This window comes from Emydura macquarii, unplaced genomic scaffold (genome assembly GCF_026122565.2).
Source record: "Emydura macquarii macquarii isolate MOO-44397 ecotype Brisbane River unplaced genomic scaffold, CSIRO-AGI_Emac_v2 contig_3062, whole genome shotgun sequence".
Taxonomy (NCBI): domain Eukaryota; kingdom Metazoa; phylum Chordata; order Testudines; family Chelidae; genus Emydura; species Emydura macquarii.
The window spans coordinates 201,314-222,674 of NW_027133199.1; the positions used below are offsets into that span (position 1 = coordinate 201,314).

General features: G+C 38.2%; 1 protein-coding gene across 3 annotated transcripts in view; it reads right to left on the reverse strand.

Moving 5' to 3' along the window:
• Positions 1-530: 530 nt before the first annotated feature.
• LOC137141463 (cytosolic beta-glucosidase-like) overlaps positions 531-21,361 on the reverse strand; it is a 69,593-nt gene continuing 48,762 nt past the window's right edge. For 2 of the 3 annotated variants that reach the window (XM_067530339.1, XM_067530340.1), the window contains exons 5-6: positions 20,791-20,914; positions 531-4,319 (exon numbers count right to left, since the gene is read on the reverse strand). In XM_067530339.1, coding sequence (XP_067386440.1) covers positions 4,108-4,319; positions 20,791-20,914 — 336 coding nt within the window. In that variant the 3' untranslated portion in view covers positions 531-4,107. Of the gene's footprint in view, positions 4,320-14,810; positions 15,228-20,790; positions 20,915-21,361 lie in introns of those variants that run through there. The other variant, XM_067530341.1, reaches the window with a different exon arrangement.

Here is a 21,361-nt window from a genome sequence, read left to right on the forward strand (position 1 = left end):
AATAACATTAATTGAAATACTGCAGGGGCTGTTAGGGATTTTTTTTTATTATTTTATTTTAACCTCATGGCAACACTAATTTACAGTACTAATTAGTGAATTGCCCTTTGTATTATAATTCTTTGGAAGGGAGAACTGGCCTTTAAAGCCCAACAGAGAGATGCAGATGGTCACTGCACTTTCAGTAAGCCTGCGTGCCAGCATTCAGAATATTTATTTCACCTGGTAGACCAAATGTGATGGAATATATTATTTACAATGAAAATTATTAATTTATTTTGCAAACCAAAATGCATTGCCCAATTGTATTGTTGTAAAACTTGTAAATATGCCCTGTAAAATAATATTCCATCCAACGTCTTAATTAAAAGTAAGAAAACACCTCTATCTTGTACAGTACTATAGGAGGAGAAGGTAAATTGTAAATAAGATACACTGTAAAACTGTGACAAATGGGTAAGAAACACAAAGATAAAGACTGTGTAAGAAACACAAATAAAATAAACAATATACATTAGTTTTGAAAAAAATGTGATTTAAGAACTTTTACTGTGCAATTAGATATTAACAATTGACAAAGTACAGAACATTAAATAAAAATTAAATCATTCCCATTTATACCTTAATCTTTTTTTTAAATGTAAATCCAGTTTAATACTAGGACTATTCAACCCTTTATCCCTAGTCACTTAGGGTATCTTCATTGCCGAGAAACTACCTTAAAATGAACATGAAAGACATCCAGAAATTTAACATGGGCTCAAGGTGACTTTGATTTAATAGCAGGGCTGAGCATCCTTAATGATCACACTATAATCTATGCAAACATAGGGCACCATTACAAAATTTTCCTGGTGATCCAGGGCTCAATTCGGCAACTTAATAAGTGGGAGTTGAGGGTATACATCACATTCTATGAGGTGTGTAGCGCACTGCAGGATCAGGACCACAGATAAGAATTTTTTTGCTTTTTAAAAATACTGGGAATGAACTGTGTCATGCTTTACTTCCTATGCAAACAGAGCACTAGACAGTGCCAGCTATTATCATGTACATATGCACATGCTGAGACAGATATAACAATGGGAAGGTGGAAAGTAATAGTTTCAGATGTAGGAGTCAAAAAAAAGTGAAGGAAAATTATTTCAGTAAGGTGGAGTTGGTCAGTCCCAGAAGGACTGTGTAATGGCACTATAGAATTCCTATTTATGATGTCCGTTAGGCAGGTATACCACGAACTGTTGTGAAGGTCTGACATACCAGTAATCCAAGTAGGACTTTCTTACAGTAATGCTGTCCTTGACTGTATGGATTAGAGGTATGGAAAGCCCATGATCTCATTTTGCAAAAGCTGGAAATGCAAATTAAGAAAGTCTTGAAGCATGCAGTAAATCTGCTCAGGGATCTAGATCCAAAACCACTGAATCAAACAGCCTGTGCACTGCATATGACTATAGGAAACTGGATTGGTTAGAACCTCACCAACATTTCACTAGCTATGCAGTACAAAAGTGGAACTGTGAAGAATGATGCAGAAGTGCTTAGTTACTAACAAAAATGCTGATTCAATTACACTTTATATTATTTGGGTTGCTGTTAGGATGTGCCTTAAAGCCCAGTCTTCACCTTGCATGAATGTGAAGAGATGTGCACAGTCCTTCTTTCACAATATGGTTGAGAGTGATGTTGAACCATACTTGCCATAGCTGGCTTTTATTTCACTAAAGAACTACAGAAAGCCAGGTTGAAAGGACTCTCCAGGAGTCTCCCCTGGCCTGTTTTGTTTCAAAGATGACTGTGCCGTAAATAACATTGATAAGCAGCAGACATTCGCCACAAAAGTTTATGGCCCAGCTCTTTGGCTGAAGCTGAAGTCACAAGGATAACTCAGTAGAATTTCTATCTCGTGCTGATGCTGGTGGCCCTATGGGACCAATATAGCACCCAATGATGGCAATAATGGGAGTGTAGATAAGGTTTTCATCGCCATATAAGCTATGTTGCAGTAAAAATGCTGGCAGCCAATGGTGCCTTGTTTAGGAATCCCAACATTGCTGCCACTGGTGGAGTTACACTGGTGTTAGCAATATTGGGAAATTAAAGAAAAAAATGTCTCATGCAAACAGAAATGCAAATAAAATGTTCCTTGAAACTTCAAGCAAGTCAGCACAAAACAGGAAGGCACAAGAGGAGGGAAGAGAAAAAGATGAGAAAAAGAAGCTTAACCCACAGCGAGGAAAGAAAAATCACAGCAAGGGAGCATAACTGCAATCCCAGCATTGCTCTGAAAGCTGCTGTGACCAACAAACCTTACACTGCAGCTGGTGAGCTCAAGTCCTCCCTTGATAATGTCAAGGGCCAAGAGGTTAACTTTTTACAGAAATTGATTTTAACCAGATATTCAGATGTTATTGCAACTTAAAAAGTTTATTATGAACTTTGCCCGCTAGATCTTGATAAGCTGGACAATCTAGAGAGGAGGCATACATCAAATATGGGAAAAGAGAGAGCATGTGTGAGATTTAACTTCAGTATAAGAGCTAAATATAAAATTCTTATTCTTCATTCATCTATTTCTCCAGCTGTAAAATGGGAAACTTAATAATAACAATACCTACTGTACTCATCCTTTGAAAAGCACTTCGAGATTTTTGGATGAAAGATACTACACAGAGTAAGAGCAAAGGGTTATGAGTTTCTCTCTTTCTCTCTCTTCCCTGCACACCCAACACAAATACCAAAGAGAGAAATATAAAGTCTTAATCCTATCAGAGCACGTTGTTGTAACAGTGGAGCAGGTAAAGTGGACGTGGCTTTTATAATAAAAAAGGAACATATATATTAAATCTTCTGGTCTTTTGTGAACAGCTGCACATTGTACGCATCATATGTAAGAGTAAAACAACTTGTTTTTAATCTAAGCATCAGAGCTGTGTGTTTCGTTTCCAGGAAAGATGTACAGGTTTTCATATTACTTTTCCTATTGTAAATGCTTCTTTTTTATAAAGAGTGATTTCAACTTTTTTCTCCCCATTGTCAGAGGCGGAAAACTGCTTGGTATTGTACACTGAACCCTTTGCTATAACAGGGCTTTTTTCTTTGGTGCTGATATGAGCTTCATTACAGCGAGAGTATACTGACAACATTTTCACATCCATGTTAATACATTTTAAAGGGATGCCATCACATTTCTGTCTGACAACTTTTTTACCTACTGTGTCCTTTGGCACAGCCCTGAACAAGGCTTGGTGCAGAAGATGGGCCACCTTTGAAGGCACTGTGCTGCAGACATGTCCTTCTGATGTACAATTCCTATGCTGCTCCCCTTTCTCCTTGGGAGGGGGTGGGGGCAGTCATTTGCAGCTACACCCCTCACACCAGTTCAGCTGTGCTGATTGGCATTTTGAGGGCTGGAGCCTGGGTTCAGCTCATCCCCTGCCCCTTCCCATCTACTTGCTCTGGTGGGGATCAAGCAGGTGCAGTCTGTCTCGTGATTTAGGTACCACTACATTCAGGTGAGAGGCAGGGTCTTATTTCCCTGCATAGATGTGCAGCACAAGTCACAATCTAGCCCCATATTTATAAGATACTCTAACTGAAAGAAAGGAGAAAGGGTGTACGTCTGTGTGTGTGTATGTATATGTGTGTGTATTTCCCTATATTTTTGTTAATTTGCTTTCTTCATTTGTCAACTCTTTCTGTATCATCATTTTCACTATAATCCTTTTCCTTTGCTTGTTTGGGGCTTTCACACAGCCTCAGGACAAAGAAAGGCATACGAACACAGGAGAAGATGGTTGTAAAATCACAAAAGCTGGCAGGAAAGTCACAAGCAGTTGAAATTACTTCTCACTCACATTTAAAATGGTCTAGATTTCAAATTGATAGCTATAGTTGCCATGTCCTTTACAAAGTAACTTGCAGGTTATTTTACTTCCTTCCTGCCTACACAACAAGGAAAACCATGTATTCCTAACTGACTTTGTAAGTTTAATTATTATATAAAACTACACAGACTAGTCAGCATTTTCTAAAATATTAGTTTTTGATTTTACCACAAACAGCTTCTTAAGAAGGAGGCAACTCTTAATAACAAAAGACAGATCGTCACAGCTCTTCAGTTGATTTTGTTAGTCCATTGTTGGAGATAACTTTGGCATATTCTATTGCTGATCTGTAAGGAACACGAGGTAGAGCTGGGTTTTCAAAGTCAACATGGAAAAGTCCAAATCGACAGCTGTATCCACAGGTCCATTCAAAGTTGTCAAGAAGGGACCACACAAAATATCCTTTAAGATTGACGTCATCAAGAGAGATGGCTGAAATTAATACAACAAATGTAACCTTAGAAATGTAGAAAATACATACCTTGTGATTAACTGAATTTTTTATATTCCATTTTAGACAGTACCTGCGATGGCAAAAACTATGTAAATAAATATTGAAACTGACAACATATGAAAAAATATATTCTTTGCCAGGGCAGTAGCTCAGAGAGCTGGTCTGCCTTTGCTTTCCTGGAGCATCCCAGGCAGCAAGGTAAAGAGAAGCATTAGCAGAGCAGGATATGACAGTGCTTTACTGTGCAATGTTTGGTCCTATACACTCCTGTCAGTCTCACATCTTCATAGACTTGACAACACACTAAATTACTAAAAGGGCAGTTGACTTTATGTGGACAAGACAATAGAAGCCACTTTGGCTACATTCTACCAAAGTAGCTCAAAGGTGAATACAAGACAATGCCCAGTGTAGACATTCACTATTTAAAATGTCTTAATTTCTTAAAATAGAAAGGCTAAGAAAGTGAAAAATATTCTTCAAACGATTCTTTATAAAACAAAATCCTGAAACCTAGAACATATGCCATGCTCTTTTCTCTTTTCAGAGCTAAAACCTCCAACCCCACAGAAGTGCCTCATTGATTTAGAGACTGGGTTTTAAAGTATTCTCTGATTCCACAGAGTATATATGTTGAATAAAAATAATGTTCACAATTTACTTTTGAAACAATTTTTAAATCCCAAATTTTTCAATATGCAACATATATATTTCCTGAACCAGAGCTAATATTACCACTTCATTGTTTGACTGACCTCTACGGCAGTTGTACATGATTTAGGGACATACGTGAGAAAAAAAGACTGAAAAAATAATCAGGTGATAATTTGTCTGACTAGCTGGTGGTTTCCTTGAATAAAATATGTAGAGGAATTGCATGAAAATTGACAATGCACATATAACTTAAATAATCAAAAAGCAGGCAAAAATTAAGAGTACAAAAACCTGGATTCCTTTGATTGGTTTAACTGGGAAGATAAAACAAAACTAATCTGCTTCTTTCTTACATATTCTTGGAACTATAAATGTGTGTGTCACTAATTATACATTTGCATAATTTTTGAACAAAATGTTACAGAAAATCAGTGTATCAACAATAATAATTCTCCTGTAAGGCAAGGGGAAGGACAGGAAAAAGCAATCTTTTAAACTGCCACTAGTTCCACGGCAGCCATGAATATTCAGAAGCAATAGTGGGAACAAGCCTCTGCTTTTTGTCACAGAAAAATACTTAGGCATAGAATTGCTTAGGTAGAGTCCAGAAAGAGTCTGACACAGTCTGTGAACTACACAATGCTGTGCTATTGTTAGGAAATAAGTCATTGAGGAACCTACTGTACATGTCTTTCTGCATCCAATAGGCAAAATAGGAAATTAAACATCATCATGTGACTTGTCAATTTGATTTATGAGGTACCTAAATCTTGGGTGGGGGGGAAACTTGCTCATGAAATCTCTGCTCAAAACAGCATTGCACACAAAGATAACTAGAGTGACAGGAATGGCTGTTGGTCCAAAGAAGCTGGAACAAATGTGATAAGTACTGCTCCTCTTGTGTTTCTAGTGCTTTTAACTTAAAACTATTAAAAGGGAGGGGGAGGGGAAGACAAGTCAAATAAAAAGATGAGAGACAAAAATAATATCCATGGTGAACTTTTGATACACTGCTGCCTTGATAATAGGACATTCTACAAATAGTGAATTTCATGCCGATATTTTGATTAAAAAACACATTAGGAGCTCATTATTTCTAAGCCTTGAGCACAATTTCCCAACATCCCTAGTTAAACTGTGCACTCTCTCTGTACTGCACAGGCCATTAAAGATTTTTTTTTTTTTTTTTGGTAAATGGTAGTCCCTCCCAAAGTTTTATAAAGAGTATTTTCCCTGCAGTTTCAAAATAAAAATATCTCCTATTTCTAACAATTACGATTAATTTGTGTCTCACTACTTTTAGAGCACAATACAAGACACTTCTCTTCACAAAGGCCTTCTCCAGTTATGACAGGACTGACAAGATTTAGCTCTCCTAGAATATCTTTTTACAGTGGACTCATCTAAGCAAGGTAAGAGAGAACCGACCACTCCTTGTTAGCAACTGCCTCTTTTAATCTTTGCTGTGAAGTCTAGATACTATGATGTCAGGCACGATATAAATAGACATAGATCTGTCTGCCCCCATAATGCCATTAATCACCATAACTGGAAGTTGTGCTAATTAGTCTGCCAAAGTGGGTGGCCACAATAGCTGAAGGAGATCCTTTAGGTGTACTGCCAAGTATCTAATTTGTCTTGTCATTTTTCACATTAACTGTCTATTCCTTGTAGGGTCACTTCTCGGTACTCATTTTTCCTTGATAGCTCTGCTACCTTTGACACCATAAGCCACCTTCCTCTCCACAAAACCTCTCATCCTTGGGTTTCTGTGACACTGGCTTATTGCTTCCTCACCTAGCTGACAACTCCTTCAGTATTACTACTAATGGGTCCTCTCCTTCCCTTCCTCTCTGCTGGCATTTCCCAGACTCAGTAATCATTCCTCTCCTTTTTTCTTCTCCACAGTCATCCATTAGGTGACCTTGTCTGTTCCCACAGTCTCTCTTATCCCCACAGGTTGATTACTCTTAAATCCACTTCTCCACCCCTGACATTTGTCCAGGCTTACATCACACGTCTCTGTGATATCTTCTCCTGGCCTTCCCACCACTTCTTCAAATGTCATATGGCTAAGAATGAATATGCAGTCTCTGCTTTCAAGTTTATCTGTCTGACAGCTAACCACCAAATCACTGAAGCTTGCAGCCTTGGAGTAATTGGCCTACTCCTTTGGCTTTTCTCTTCATTTCCAGGGTCTCACCAAATCTTATCACTTCTTTCTCAACAACACTGCAAGCCTGTATCCCTTCCTCTCCATCCTCACTGCTTAGTTCTCACTCTCTCATCTGAACCACTGTAAACCCCTACTATCCAATCTCCTTCATCCTCCACTTCTTCTTCAATCTAACCATTGTCTTCTGCTCCAACTACGATAAATCCCATTCCTCAAATCCCTCTACTGGCTCCCATCAGGTCAGTGAGTTTTCTCTATATATTTTGTAAGGTCTTTTGGGAACCATATCTGAAAAAAGAATGTGAATGTACTTGTTCAGTATGTAACTATTTTCTGAGCCAATGTGATCGATACATTTGACACATTTAATGTTTCAAAACAATATCAGCAATCTCTGTGTTCATACCAGGCTAGTAAAGGATTTCTCAGGCTTTGCCTTTGCTCAGTTCATGTCTTCATGAGTGTGTTATAGGATTCCTTATTGCATGATGCATTCTGTGCTAATCACTAATTCCTCTCCTGTAAAAATTACATCACTAACAATCTTAACCTGGATGTCAACTCCCTGTCTGCAGTCTAATTCCAGTTCACTTGATGTCTTTAGCTAGTTCTCCAAAACAGATTCAGATTCTGCAGAATGAAACCTATTATTTAAATAATAAGACTTAGCTCTTATGAAAGCCCTCTTAATATAAACTGATGTAGCCTTGATATTTGTGGATCCGGGCTCATATCAATTTACCAGCTCCCTGAGCCACCAACTCTCCTCTCCCACAGAATTGAAGCACTTGAAATCTGCAGCTGGTTGTTCAAAGTCGATTTCAAATACCATTATTGACAAACATTTTACATTTTCCTCTACCTCCTGACTTCTATTATGGCTGGTACAATGAAGTTAAACACATAAGCATCAATCAAGAGGGTTAATGAGAAGTAGCAGGGAATATTTTAAGAATAGCATTTTTTAAAGGGTTATTCTTAGACTGACAACTTTATAGCATCTAATGTCTGCAGAGAGACAAGCAAAAGATTTGTGAGTATGGAAAAAGACATTTTCAATGAACTACTCAGCATATTAATAAGAGAAAGAGTAGGGGACAACATCAGATGCAATGCAATAAACCTGTTTATTAGAATTCTCCAGCTTTTATCAGTTTAGGGGCTTAACTGGCAATCAGTGAAAGTGCTCCAGGCATTCTCACTGTGCTGCCAGAACAGTGAAGACCCAGAACCAATGACTGGCAAGAACTTCATGCAGTCACTTTCTGTAAGAAATGTGACCTCAAGCTCTAAGGAGGCAACGTTCAATTTCAGAGATGAGGAGCACAAATACACCTGAAGAATCTGCCCATCACACACCTACAGTACTTAGGGTTAACTGGTGGGGGAGGGGAAAGGGAACAGGCTTGCTGCTGAACTGCCCCACTAAGGACAAGTTTGGATGTATGCTTCATATGACATTTAATGGGGGGTTTTAATGCCTTTTTTAAAAAAAATAAAGCAACTTAAGGTAGTCCTGATTTAGAGTGCCTTTATAGCTACTCACAGCTTTTTAAGGTGTTATTACTAACGCCTGAATAACACTGGATGATGCCCAATCAAGATCATTCTGCACTGAAGATTTAATAGGAGAGAAGGTTACACTTCCATAAGTCAATGAGAATATACTGGGGATGGTTTGAAATCATTGGCAGAAATTGGCCTGGTCTCAGTATTTGTTCTGAACACGTTCATTAGTTGATAATCAATTCACATTATTTTGGGGTTGTTTTAAGCATTGACGGGCTGGTCTTTGCCAGTACAGTTGGCAACAACCCACCCAAGGGTGCAAAAGAGGGAAATTCACTGAGATGGCAACACTATGAAGACGTATTTCAATTCTTACTTTCAATACAAGTCTTCCAGTGGTGCAGTTCTTACACACTCACCTCTTGAACATCAAAATTTGTATCTGTCTAATTTCAATATATATTTTAAACCAAGTACAATTATTAAATTCCAGGTGCCAAAGTGTTTGTCTTCTGTTGCAGTGCCACAACACTGTCTACCAACAACCAAATGCTTTCCTTTTAATTAAAAAGAACGCTTTCAGATTTGCAGTATTCTTTAAACTGCAATCAATACTTGTTTGGAAAATAAAATTCCTTGTAGACTTCAAAGTGAAAATTATGAAATATGTTTCTCCTTCAAAACTTTTGGGACTAGAACATAATTACATACAGAATACTTGCCAGAAAAAAAAATTCAGTCATGCAGCAACAGAAAGGTAGAAATCAAGTGCAGAGGCAAATGATATGTATTGATTTAAATAGATGTTTGTTAATCAAAAGAATGAAAAACAACATCAATTTAATGCTCATGTTCATTATTATACCTCAACCTACCTGGCCAGAGTTAGCAAATTCAGCATATCTCTGACTGGGAAAACTTTTAACTTGAACAGTGGAGTTATATCAGCAGTAATCAAGCATTCAGTAAAGTAAACTAAAAAGTTCAGGGAAAAGATCCAAGAAGAAATTTACATTCAAGAAACATTGGTTGAATCCTGGCTTGCTAGCAAAAGCGTGTCACGGGCAAAAACAGATAGAATCATGACTGTAACTCTAAAAAATGTCTAAACATTTGAAATAGGTTTGTCTGTCCCTTGAAGGAATCAGTAAATACCGCCTAAGGAAAGCCTGTAGGAGAATTCAAAATGCTGGACATTTACTCAGCATCAAAAGATATTTATTTTCATTTGTGAGACACAAATGTGTGTGAGACACAAATGGAAAACCTAGCATAACTATTGAATAGACTTTATATTCACCTGGGGTTAAGTTCTGGTCACACTGAAAAATAGCAAAATGCCCATTGACTTCAACAGAGCCAGATTTTCATCCATGTGTAATGTCAGAGATCTGCAGGCCACAGCTTTTTCCTAACATCATCATTCAAATGTCTTCAATATCAATGAACCCAGACCGAAAAAGTTAAAGAGCCAATATCTCCCCCCATTATACCTATGCAATTCCTGTGGAGTCAAGAGAGTTGTATTGGTGTAACTGAGGAAAGAACTCACCCAATTACTTTAAAGTCACCATAAAATCCTTCAGTGCTACCAACATTATGCAGACAACATGCTAATAAAATATGTCTGAAGGAGTAGATAAAAGGTTGGGCTTTTTTGGGAAAAGGTTTCAATGACACCCAGTTTCTCATTTAAATACATTCCTTGTGCCTAGATTTTCAGATACATTTAGCAAAAGTACAATACAGATTACCTCCTTTGCATTTCTGAAAAGATGAAAGTAGAGAACATAACATCTCACTGGTTATACTGAATGGCTAAGTGCATACATCTTTTTCCACTGTAATATGAAAACTGATTCCTTAAAGGTACACTGTTACTAGTAACACTCAGAACTTGACATCATCTTTTTGTCCGCTTACAACAGCTCTATTTTACATGAATCAATTTGATTATAGTACAATTATTTCCTCCACTGCCAATCAAATATATTAAGGTTCTATTTCTAAAAGCAAGGGGTGAAAACTTTGCCAGCACTCCAGACACACTCATTAGTTACCCTACAATAACATCCCACAAGCCAGGGAGTGCATGAAGGCAAGAGGAAAATCATTTTTGGTATGAAAACATATTTGAGTTTCAAGCCTCTAAGGAATTATTAAAACCCTAATGAATGTTTTTAATTAACTTTCACAGCATCCTTTAAAGTGAAATCATTTAGCAGTTGCAGTGGAAACCTGTTAAACAAATTACTAGTTGAACAAAACAGCTATATTTGTTAATAGGGCTTTTACTCCAACAGACTTCATACAGCCCAGCTGGGGTATTAGAAGACTATCATTGCAAGAAGTTACAAGGATTATGATTTTTTTAAAGAGAGATATGGGGCATATTCTCTGCTGGTGTAAATTAGTGACAGCAATAGAAATGCACCAATTTACATTAGGAGATAAATTTGGTCCTACACTTTGAGTTGGTAAAGAGAAAACATACTTTGAATAGATGTATTACTTTGACAGATCTATGTTCTATTGTATTTTAGCTTCTGGCACAATGTTTAGTTTAGTTAGTTTAAAAAAAGACATACCACAGTTTCACTCTTTTCTCTGGTACCTTGTACAATGGACTTGAACAACCAGGGTTGTGTTTAAGTGCAGGAAATCTTATAACTGAATATTATAACAGACACATTCCTTTAGCTCAGCAATAACTAATCTTCTGCTCCTGCAGAATCTCTTACACTTAGTAGAATTCTGCAAAACTAGCAATCTCTGTTCAGTACTCAGAGTGAACTACTTTTCACCCCAGGAGGGAAAGAGATGTCACCTCTGGAGCAGGGTTAGGCAGGGCAGCTAAAACACAGTAGTTTCTTTTCACAGCCTCTCTAGACTGTATATATACTGAAGAATTCAGAAAAAGCAGCAACCATGCAGCATATATTCATATCTCCTAATTATCCCTGACTAAGAGAGATGTCTCTTGCATTAGAACAAGGCTTGTCTTTGTTGCATACAGAACTGATGTTATCCTAGGTGGGGTTTTTTATACATATACAGTAATTTATAAACATCATGTATATTAATAAAACTAAGGTTCTGGGAAAGCTTTTTGTTTAAGTAAAGACATTTTTCATATCATTTTAATCTTTCTTTCCAATTACAACCTTCCAACAGGTGCACATGCTTAGCTGATTTAAGATCAGTAGATTAGGGCTGAAAGAATTAAAGTGGACTTTCTATGACTAAAACTGAATATGGAATGAATGTAATTGAACACTGCCATCTCAAGTTTACAGTTCATGTACAGTGTACATAGTGTATATTACACACACACTTATCCATAAGGATTGAGAGAAAGGGAAGATGCTGAATAAATGGGAAGCATAAGGGAGCTCTGGTAATAGACACAGATTTCGAAGGGAAGTGAATGCCTGCAAAGACCTACAGACATATTTCAGTCTTTGATCACAGTTTGATTTTTTTTTTATCTTCCTATAAATTCCCCAGAAGAGAAAAAAAATGTGTTAACACAAGGTTAAGTTGACATGTTGAAATTCTCATTGTCAGGTATTGGTCGATTAAGAGTTTCATTGCTAACTTTATGCTTCCTCACATAATCCAATTCACCCTTGATATACAAGCAAGAGAAACCCACTGCCTCTACCCCAATGCCATACCAAACTTCACTCTTTCTTGCATGCAGGCATAATAAAGATATTTTTGGAGATAATATAAATCCCCTCCCAACCTACCCTGATGTATCAGGAGCGTGAGCAGGGATAGGGTCTCAAGCCCAAAGCAAGTGGTTTGTAGCCTGTATGGAAAATGTGGGCAGCAGTAGGTGGTTCTCCTGCCTATACTGGAAGACTGCTGTAGTGAGGCTTATACATGGAGGGAGGTGTGGGCCATATATTATCAAGCTGTTATTTAGAATGTAAGAGGGGTTCTTCTGCCTCTATATAGTGTGGGCAAAGGAAGGAAAGCAGAGTTAAGACTGGTGTGTAATGGGTGAGAATGAGGAGTGTGGCGTGTCCTTATGTGTATGGGGACATAAGAGGGTGCCTAGCACAATATATGGAAGAGGGGTAGGGTGGGTAGGCATTAAAGGTTTTGGATTTAACTTCACAACGTTGAATTTAATAGTGAACAATAAATTAGACATGAGCTTGCAAAATAGGCTGCATAAACAAATACATCACCTGTCAGAGCAATGAGACAACAGTCACTCTCTATACAGCTCTGGTGCAAACATTGTCTTGTGTTCTGGGCATGATGTTTCCAGAAAGACATTGAGAAATTGGATGGAGCTCAGAAAAGAACAAAAATGATCTGGGATGTTGAGAATGACTTATGAGGAAAGCTTAAAAAAGACAAATATGTGCAGCTTGGTGAAGTGATGACTAAGGCTGAAGGAGAGGAAACAGTCTATAAATACTTGAAGGATGTAAACACAAAAGAGGGAGAGACGTTATTTAGTGTGGTACATTGGAGTAGAAGTAAGAATAATAGGATGAAATTAAGGAAAGAGAAAATTACACTGAATAAGGGGATACATTTCTTGCAGTGATACATATGAGCTGTGGAAAACGATCAAAGCCCCAATCCTGGGTCTTATAATATTAGGGTTCTAGTTTTAAAAGTTTCTTGAATGCGATAATCCCTTTTAAAACATCAGTGTTAAAAAATAAAGCCATTATAGTCTCATAGCAATATGTGATTGCATCATTTAAAACCCTATCACTGACTGCATACATTATAATAGGTCTCAGAAGAGAAGGCGGGTGAGGACCAGCAGCATGGGATACTGGGGCACATCTTTCCCTGTTATTCTGGAGAAGCAGGGCATAGAATTCCAATGAGTACTTCAATACTATTTCTTGATGTTAAGCTTTTATAATGTGTGAGTGGTCACAACAGCCAACACTTGTAAATGGGGGCAAGCAAGTATTGACAGGTCAGGACCCTGTGATGAAGCCTGCCTGGCTGGGGACAGTTGCAAAAATTGTAAGGGGTGGGTGGAGTGGATAACTATCTAGATCATGACCATTTCTGGTTGCCCAAAGGGTTCCTGTTTGCCCATCTGAATTCCCCTGTTTGAATATGTTAATATCAGCATGCTGTAAAACATGGACAATTGAAGTTGCTGAGAGAAACCAGGATGGGCCTGTTGGTAAGTGTGGGGCTTGTGGAACTTGCCAAATCACCAGTCTTGGCCTGGCTGGTTGACACTAGCAAGGAAAAGAATACAAGCAGGAAGAAGTCTGAAAAGTTCCACGGTATTCAAAGGGGTAAAAATGAAGGGTGGATTTTATAAGATTATTTTATATTGTTTTACAAAATGTACTCAATCTCAAAAAGCCTCCAGATGCACATGCAGTATTTAACCGAATCCTCTCATCCCTTGACAAAAACCTGAGGAAGTAGATTGGCTTCGTACCATGCCCTCAGATCAAACTCTGGCTCTGTGAACCAGCAAGGCAAACATTCCAGAGTCAAGGGCCCTCCTCCAAAACCCATAAAAGTTGAGAATAGGGCAGAATGTAGAATATGGGGACTGTTTACTTCAGCTCTAAACTGCTGGGGGAGTACATGAGAAAAAGGCAGACATTCAGAAACCCAGGGCCCCAGATACATAGGACTGAACAGTACAGAACTGCAATCAGAAGAGGTCTACAATTAGTGAATGCTTTTGAATTTCTGCTGGTAGACTCTGATGTATTACGTAAGATGCCAAAAGTGCTTTTCTTTTTTCTGTACGTAAGTAAGAGACTTGGGATAGATTCTCTGGCCTTGGACTTTGGCATCGTTATTCATTCCACTGTGATCTTTAGACTGGTTTCTGAAATACACTGCACTTGGGGATAAACTTGAAGACTACATTGATGCTTCAGATAGCATAGCACAAGGCTGTTTACTAATTTGGCTGTATTAGTCTATATGGGATTATGTTACATTAAATCTTCATTGAAGGCACTGGCTCTATTTTTTTTTTCAAGCAGTCCTGCTATTCAGTAGAATTCCCCCTATTAAATAAGTGAAATTTAAGTCTCCATAAGCATAGATGCTCTCTACATATATTTATGCTTTTCACAACAACCTTTATGAAGTTTCTTAGTAAGAAACTGAGTATATAAAGTACAATACATTATTACACCTCAATACCTTGATCTTTTGACTTTATTTTTAAAGCATTCAAACAATGAAGCCATATAAGGACTAAAATGGACACACAAACACAGCCTCTTTTTTTAATAGAAGCCTTTTTTGTTGTTGCTTAATCAAAGCACCCCAAAAACACCTGTAACCACTAATTTCTACAAACTTTGTTCCTTGATTGAATCATTTCATGCCAAATGTCACCCAAATCCCAATAAATCTGGCAAGACCTAGGACTTTAGCAGTGCAAACAATGCTTTACAGAAGGGAGAGATTTATGATTTGCAAACAGTCTTAATTTACAGGTTTTTCATTATGCAGACCTGTTGGCGTCAGGAAGGCAGTCCAAAATGTGCCATCTTCATCACATGCCAGTGTCAGAGGCTTATTTCTAATGACGGAAACAAATACCAATTGGGTAGGGAAATTTCCATGCATTCTTTCCATTAAGATCATAAGATGAACATTTGATCCTGATCCTTGCTTTTAACAGCCATCTCAGTTTCCCCTTTTCTCTGGATGTATGCAGCTGCATAATTTACATGTCACATTAACCCCTTGAACACTACACCAGAGAATGCCTCTCCTGCCAGTTGTTAAGCTCTTCTGCTCTAGGTTTATTTTATTTCTCTCCCATAATTTGTTTTCCACCCAATCTTTTTTTAAAGATATTCATTGGTTCTGTGGTACTCCTAGCCAATTTAATATTGTTGTATGTGCTGACTAACAGCCAGGGATGCATAAACTGTGAGTAGACTACAAAATTACCGTAAAAATGATCTTTAAAGGCTTCACTTTTACAAAATAAAATAGTGCAACAACAAAAAATTCCTCCCAGCAGGAGATAATCAGTAGAAACCATATTTAATTGTAACACTGTTGTAGGAAAATTGTATGGAGAAGCAAGCCTTCTTTTTAAGCATTTATAGATATGAAGAATTTAATTACCCTTTAGACTGAAACTCCTCTTTTTTATTTTTATTGCTTCTTCCCAAAGATATTATTTTGCAAAGTTTGGCAAAACTCCATTTGTCTAGTTTTTGATTATCCCAGCGTGAAAGAGTAATAAAAGGTATTTTTCCAATTCACGTTTTTCAAATTGTTCTGTGCACAGAATTATATAATCATACAAACTAAGATAAGAAAGATTTATAATATCTTTTTATCCCCTCACCTGTGATAGATTGCACCCTGTAGTATATATTCTAATACCTTTGCCAGATTTATTTTCAAACATTCAGAAATAGGGATTCTTCCACCCTTCCCTAGGCAAATTATTCCAGTCTAATAACTCCAAAAATATACTGTGTAAACATCCAACTTGCTTCACTAAGGATAAGTGCTTTTGACATGTTTAAAGAAAAAAAATACTTTGTATTTAATTTCCAGCTACTATGCAGGTGCATTATGTGATTTTTCCACTTATTGTTTTTAATACAGTAAGATGAAGACCTTCTTATACAGTGTGTATATCTGGACCTCCACAATCTGAAATAAATTAGTGTTTAATTCAAATTGCATTTGGTGTGTATAAATATCTATATCTCATATCTATATGTAACTATAATATTACACACACACCATATAGGCCAGTGGCTGGGGCATAGATCAGAATCAGGAAACCATGGGTTTTTTTTCCAGTTCTACCACTGATCTGTTCTTTGACCTAGGGAAAGTTACTTTGCACTTTCACTGCTTTCATTTCCCCAGTTGCAAAACTGAGATTGAGATTCTTACCTTGTTTTGTAAAGTGCTTTGAAATCTATAAATTAAGATTGCCAAATATTATTATATAAAATTGTGGAAAATCTTTTGACAAAAGTAGCTTCCATGCAAATAAACTAATGTAATGTTATCGCTGAGAATTTGAATAGAGCAACCAAAATATGCAAAGCCATGACTCCCACAGAAATTATAAAATAGGTTATATAGCATGTATGTGTTAGGGCATAGATGTAACATATACATGCAACGTGGTTGAATTACAAATGTTGTGGAAATCATGGCTTTACATGCCCTGACATTTGGGAGTTAGAATTCTCAGGCATAACACTGTACTAAAGTTGTTATTTTCATTTAATATTAGTAAAACTTCAGAGGAGATAATGCATTGTTTGCATTTTATCCAATCACTTATGATACTTTGCTTTATCGATCAATAAGGTTTCTTTTCATTTTATCTTGACACTATAACAGCATATACATTGAACTGCAATGACATGCTTCATTTTGACATTGTAATATTCTCTCTGTACACTTGCATTTACATCATCTTGAGACCTTTGGAATGACAATCAGTCCCATTAAAGCAAGCAGTGAAATAGTAATATCACAAAGACATCATGAAAAGTAACTAGAATGAAATCTAGATAGCAATTTATCAAACAAACATCCAATTGGTTCAAAACATTGATTTTCCCAAATGCATAATAATTTGTCTGTATAGCCTCTCCTGAATCTCTCTCCTCTCTTGCTCACTCCTTCCACCACTAAAAGAAGTGGGCTGAATAAAGATTCAAATTCCCTTTTTTGCCACTCTAAATGGTTTCATCTGCCTTCACACATTGGTGCAGGGGATCTGGAAAATGGGTTGCCCTTCACCCAAGTGAGTGCTCTGACAATTGGCTAGTGTACATCCCCAATGACTAATTATTTATACAAAGTAGAACAGCTTCAACAAGAGAGATTGAGAGCAACCCACAATAGAGTATTCCATAGGCCAGCAGTTAAAGCATTCTCTAGGCAGGTGAGGGAACCCCATTCCAATTCCTTCTCCATCTCAGGCAGAAGAGGAAATTGAACCCAGGTATCCTACATCCTGTGTGAGTACTCTCACCATTGGTCTTAAGGTTATAAGGGGGGCATCAGCATCACCATCTCATCCTCAGTTCATGCATCTTCTGAGTATGCTTACCAGTTTGGGCCCCACAGGTGAGATAGGCAGGGGAATGCTCAGCTTGAGGATTCCACTGAGGCTTAGGTGTGAGATAGTCTAGGCACGGCAGTGCCTGAGATAGCTATGCACAAGCTCATTGGCAGATTCATAGGTCCCAAGAGACTTTACCAGCTGAAATTTAGCACCTACGGACTTTAGAGTGCCTACAGATTTTGGTGGTAGTCAAGTGGGTGTTTTAAGGATCTCTGTGGCACCTAAATGTTGGACTTGGGCATCTCAGTCCTTTTGTTGATCTACTCTTTAGTCTATCTGGGTAATATTTTCAAAAGTACCTCTGTGACTTAATAACCTTAGTCTCATTGTCAAAAGTGACTTAGGTACTGATGACTCTAAATCCCAATCACTTTGAATGAGATTTAGGCTTCCAAGGGCCAGACTTTAAATGTATTTAGGGGTCTAGAGATGCAGATAGGTGCCTAGTGAGATTTTCAGAAGCACCTAGATACTTAACTCCCCTTTAAATCAATTTTTTCTGATGGGGATTTTTTTTTTTAAATCACATAATGAAATTGATATTGAAGTCAACATCCCTTCAAATTCCGGTGCCTTCAGTGCACTGGAAAACACCTTGCAGTGGTTTGAAGAACAAGAAGCAATGCAGTGCACCACACAGCAAATGCAATCTATGATATGTCAGTTTTACAAACTTTTCAATTTTATGAACTCCTCAATCCTAATTCATTTGCAAAATAGGTGTTTTATTGTATTTAACATTTCTGTTGTTGTATTGTTGTATGCAGAGGCCTCAACCAGAATGGGATACATCATGCTTGGCACTGCACAAACATATAGGCATTGATTTAATACAGCCTTTACTCATATGCATAACTGTGATGAGGTGTACTAATCCCACACTGGTGAGGTGAGGTTTAAGGATGCAGGAAGCCAGGGCTCCTTACCCCTGCAGGGCATGCTCCCAGTGGAGGGAGAATTCAAAAGTGAGCAACACAGCTCAGTCTGGATAGACTAAGCAGGAGAGCAGTTGGGTCCTGCAGACTCCTGTAGGGAAGCTCCCGGGGTTCTAACCAGCTGGGACTGTGCCACACAGTCAAGCCACTGCAGACCTTTCAACTGCAGAGGCCGAGGATGATGAGCCACTGCCGACAGAGCAAGACGCTCTGGAGAGTGACCCAAAAGAACTCCAAAGGTGACCCCAAGACAAAGCTGTGGCACAGAGGGAGGAACAGAAGCAGGGGTAGGAAGTGACCCAGGGAACAGGTGTAAGGAAATGTATTGGAACCATATTTTGAAGGGCCCTGGGTTGGAACAGGTGGGCCCAGGTTCCCCTATCCCCAGCCACAAACTCTTGCCAGAGTGACATTGCCACTGACCCTAGCCACTAGACAAGGTGGCCATTGAGTCTTGCTGCAGTGTAACATTGTGTCACTGACACTCACTGCCCAAACTCGTGCTGTTGAATGACCTTACCACTGACTCTAATCGCTAGGCAAGGCAGCCACAGACTCTCCCCTTTGGACGATGCTGCCACTGATTCTAGCCACCAGGCAAGATGGCCACTGACTCTTGTCATGGGTGACATAGCCTGGAGTATCCTCACTAGGCCTTGGACACAAAACCCCGTGACAATAACTTTAAGCATATGAGTAGTCCCATTGATTTCAGTTGGACTACACACATGCTTAGGCCTAGATCCTCAAAGTATTTAGGTGCCTAGCTTCCACTGAGCTCAATGGGAGTAAGGAGCCTACATACATTTGAGGATCTAGGCTTAAGTACTTTGCTGGATTAGGGCCACAGTGGATGACCATCCCTACCCCAAACAGCTTACAGTGTAAGAGAGCTAAATGTTATTACTGTGTATCTATCCAGATGTCTCAGAGGAAGCTAAGCCCTGTCCAGATGAGTCAGTATGGCCATACCAAATTGCAATTTGGAGTGAGTAGGGCGTGGGGAGGAGAGAAATGGCAGAATTTTTTTAAAGTTAATATTTCACTGAGAGCTGGTACAAGGAAGAGACTGTAAATATGGCAAGAGAAAAAGCAATTAAAATGAAGAGAAAGGAACTGCTACAAAATTGCTAACATTAAGTAATATTTCATTTACGCTTTTGATCACTTATGACAAAACATGCTAGAGAGATTAGCAGTCACGTGAAGGAATTTAGCATTTTAAAATGCAATTCTAACTTAATATGTAATAAGAAGCTCTACTCCTTCTGAGTCACCCCAGTGCGTAGAGCCTGTGCAAGGAAGGTAGAGGTGGGATTTTTCAAAAGAGCTCAGTATTGGCCTGATTCTGCTGCTATAGAAGCCAGTGGTAAAGCATCCATTGACTTCTACATGAGCAGAGTTATGTCAATATTGAGCACTTTCAATAATTCCCTCCTAAGGGCTGAAGCTGAACTGAAATGATGCATTAGCTCTGCACTGGAGCGAATTTCACTGTGTGAACATTCCAAACACTGCATGGAGCTAATTGCATGCAGTCTTCCTTAAGCTCTATGCAACAGGGTCATGTTGTATAACAAAAGAATATATCTTAGATCTGAGGGCCAGATTTTCAAAAGTACCCCGCATGCAGCAATTCCCATTCTTTGTAATGAGAGCGGCTGGCTGCTGAGCACTTTTGAAGATCTGGCCCCCAGTTGTGGGTGCTGTGGAAATTGAGAAAAGCTGGCCCTAAAATGTGGAGTTTTGAAAGTGCATTTTTTAAACCAGACAGGCCATAAAAAAAATAGCAAATAGCAAATCCACCATTTTTGCTTTACAAAGATATCAAAAGAGTGCAAGTCCAAAATACACAGTCTTGAACATTTTCATTTGATTCCATTCCAAGATTGTGAAGCAGGATTAAAGCTACCTTCCTGCTAAATATTCTGCTTTCCTTTCTGCCAAACATTTTTTCTAATCACATTGCTTTGCTCTGATTTACATGAGTTTTAACTTCAAGAATCAATGGTCATTGCTGAATGCAAATAGGCACACAGGAAAATTATATTAAGTTTGTACAATTGATCTTTCATCATTTAAAATTGTACCTTTTAAAATTTCTTGTAAAGTCAGCCTGAAATACTCCCAGCGCTGAGTGTCATCAAGTGGAGCAGGGTCTCTTTGGGAAAACCCATTCTCAGTGATGTAAATTATAGGGTTATTATATATATCCTAGAACAGGAGAGCAGAAGTTTTATTCAGAACAGATGGAAGAAAGTCCATAAAATCAGGTGCATTACCCTCTATCTTCTCTAAGCTACAACCCAAAACTAGTTTTCATCAAACTGCACTGACCCTATTAACTTAATTTTCCATGTGCTGACCTTTCATGAGTAACCATGGAAAAGCGAAACTGTGCAAATATCCATGAAGACAGTGAAATGACTTATTTTAATGAGAATACAAAAATATCTTTCCTGCATTAGCATCTGCTTATTGTCACTGCTCCTTAACCCCTTGGTACTGGCAGTTGCGGCATGTCCCAGTGCCAGCAATGGGTTGCATGCCAGGAAAACCTGTCTGCTGGCATCAAAAAGATCATTTCTGAAGTTCAACAGATGATAGAACACTCACATGTCATTTCAAATGGTAACTCATGCTCAATATGAGTTGTCAAAT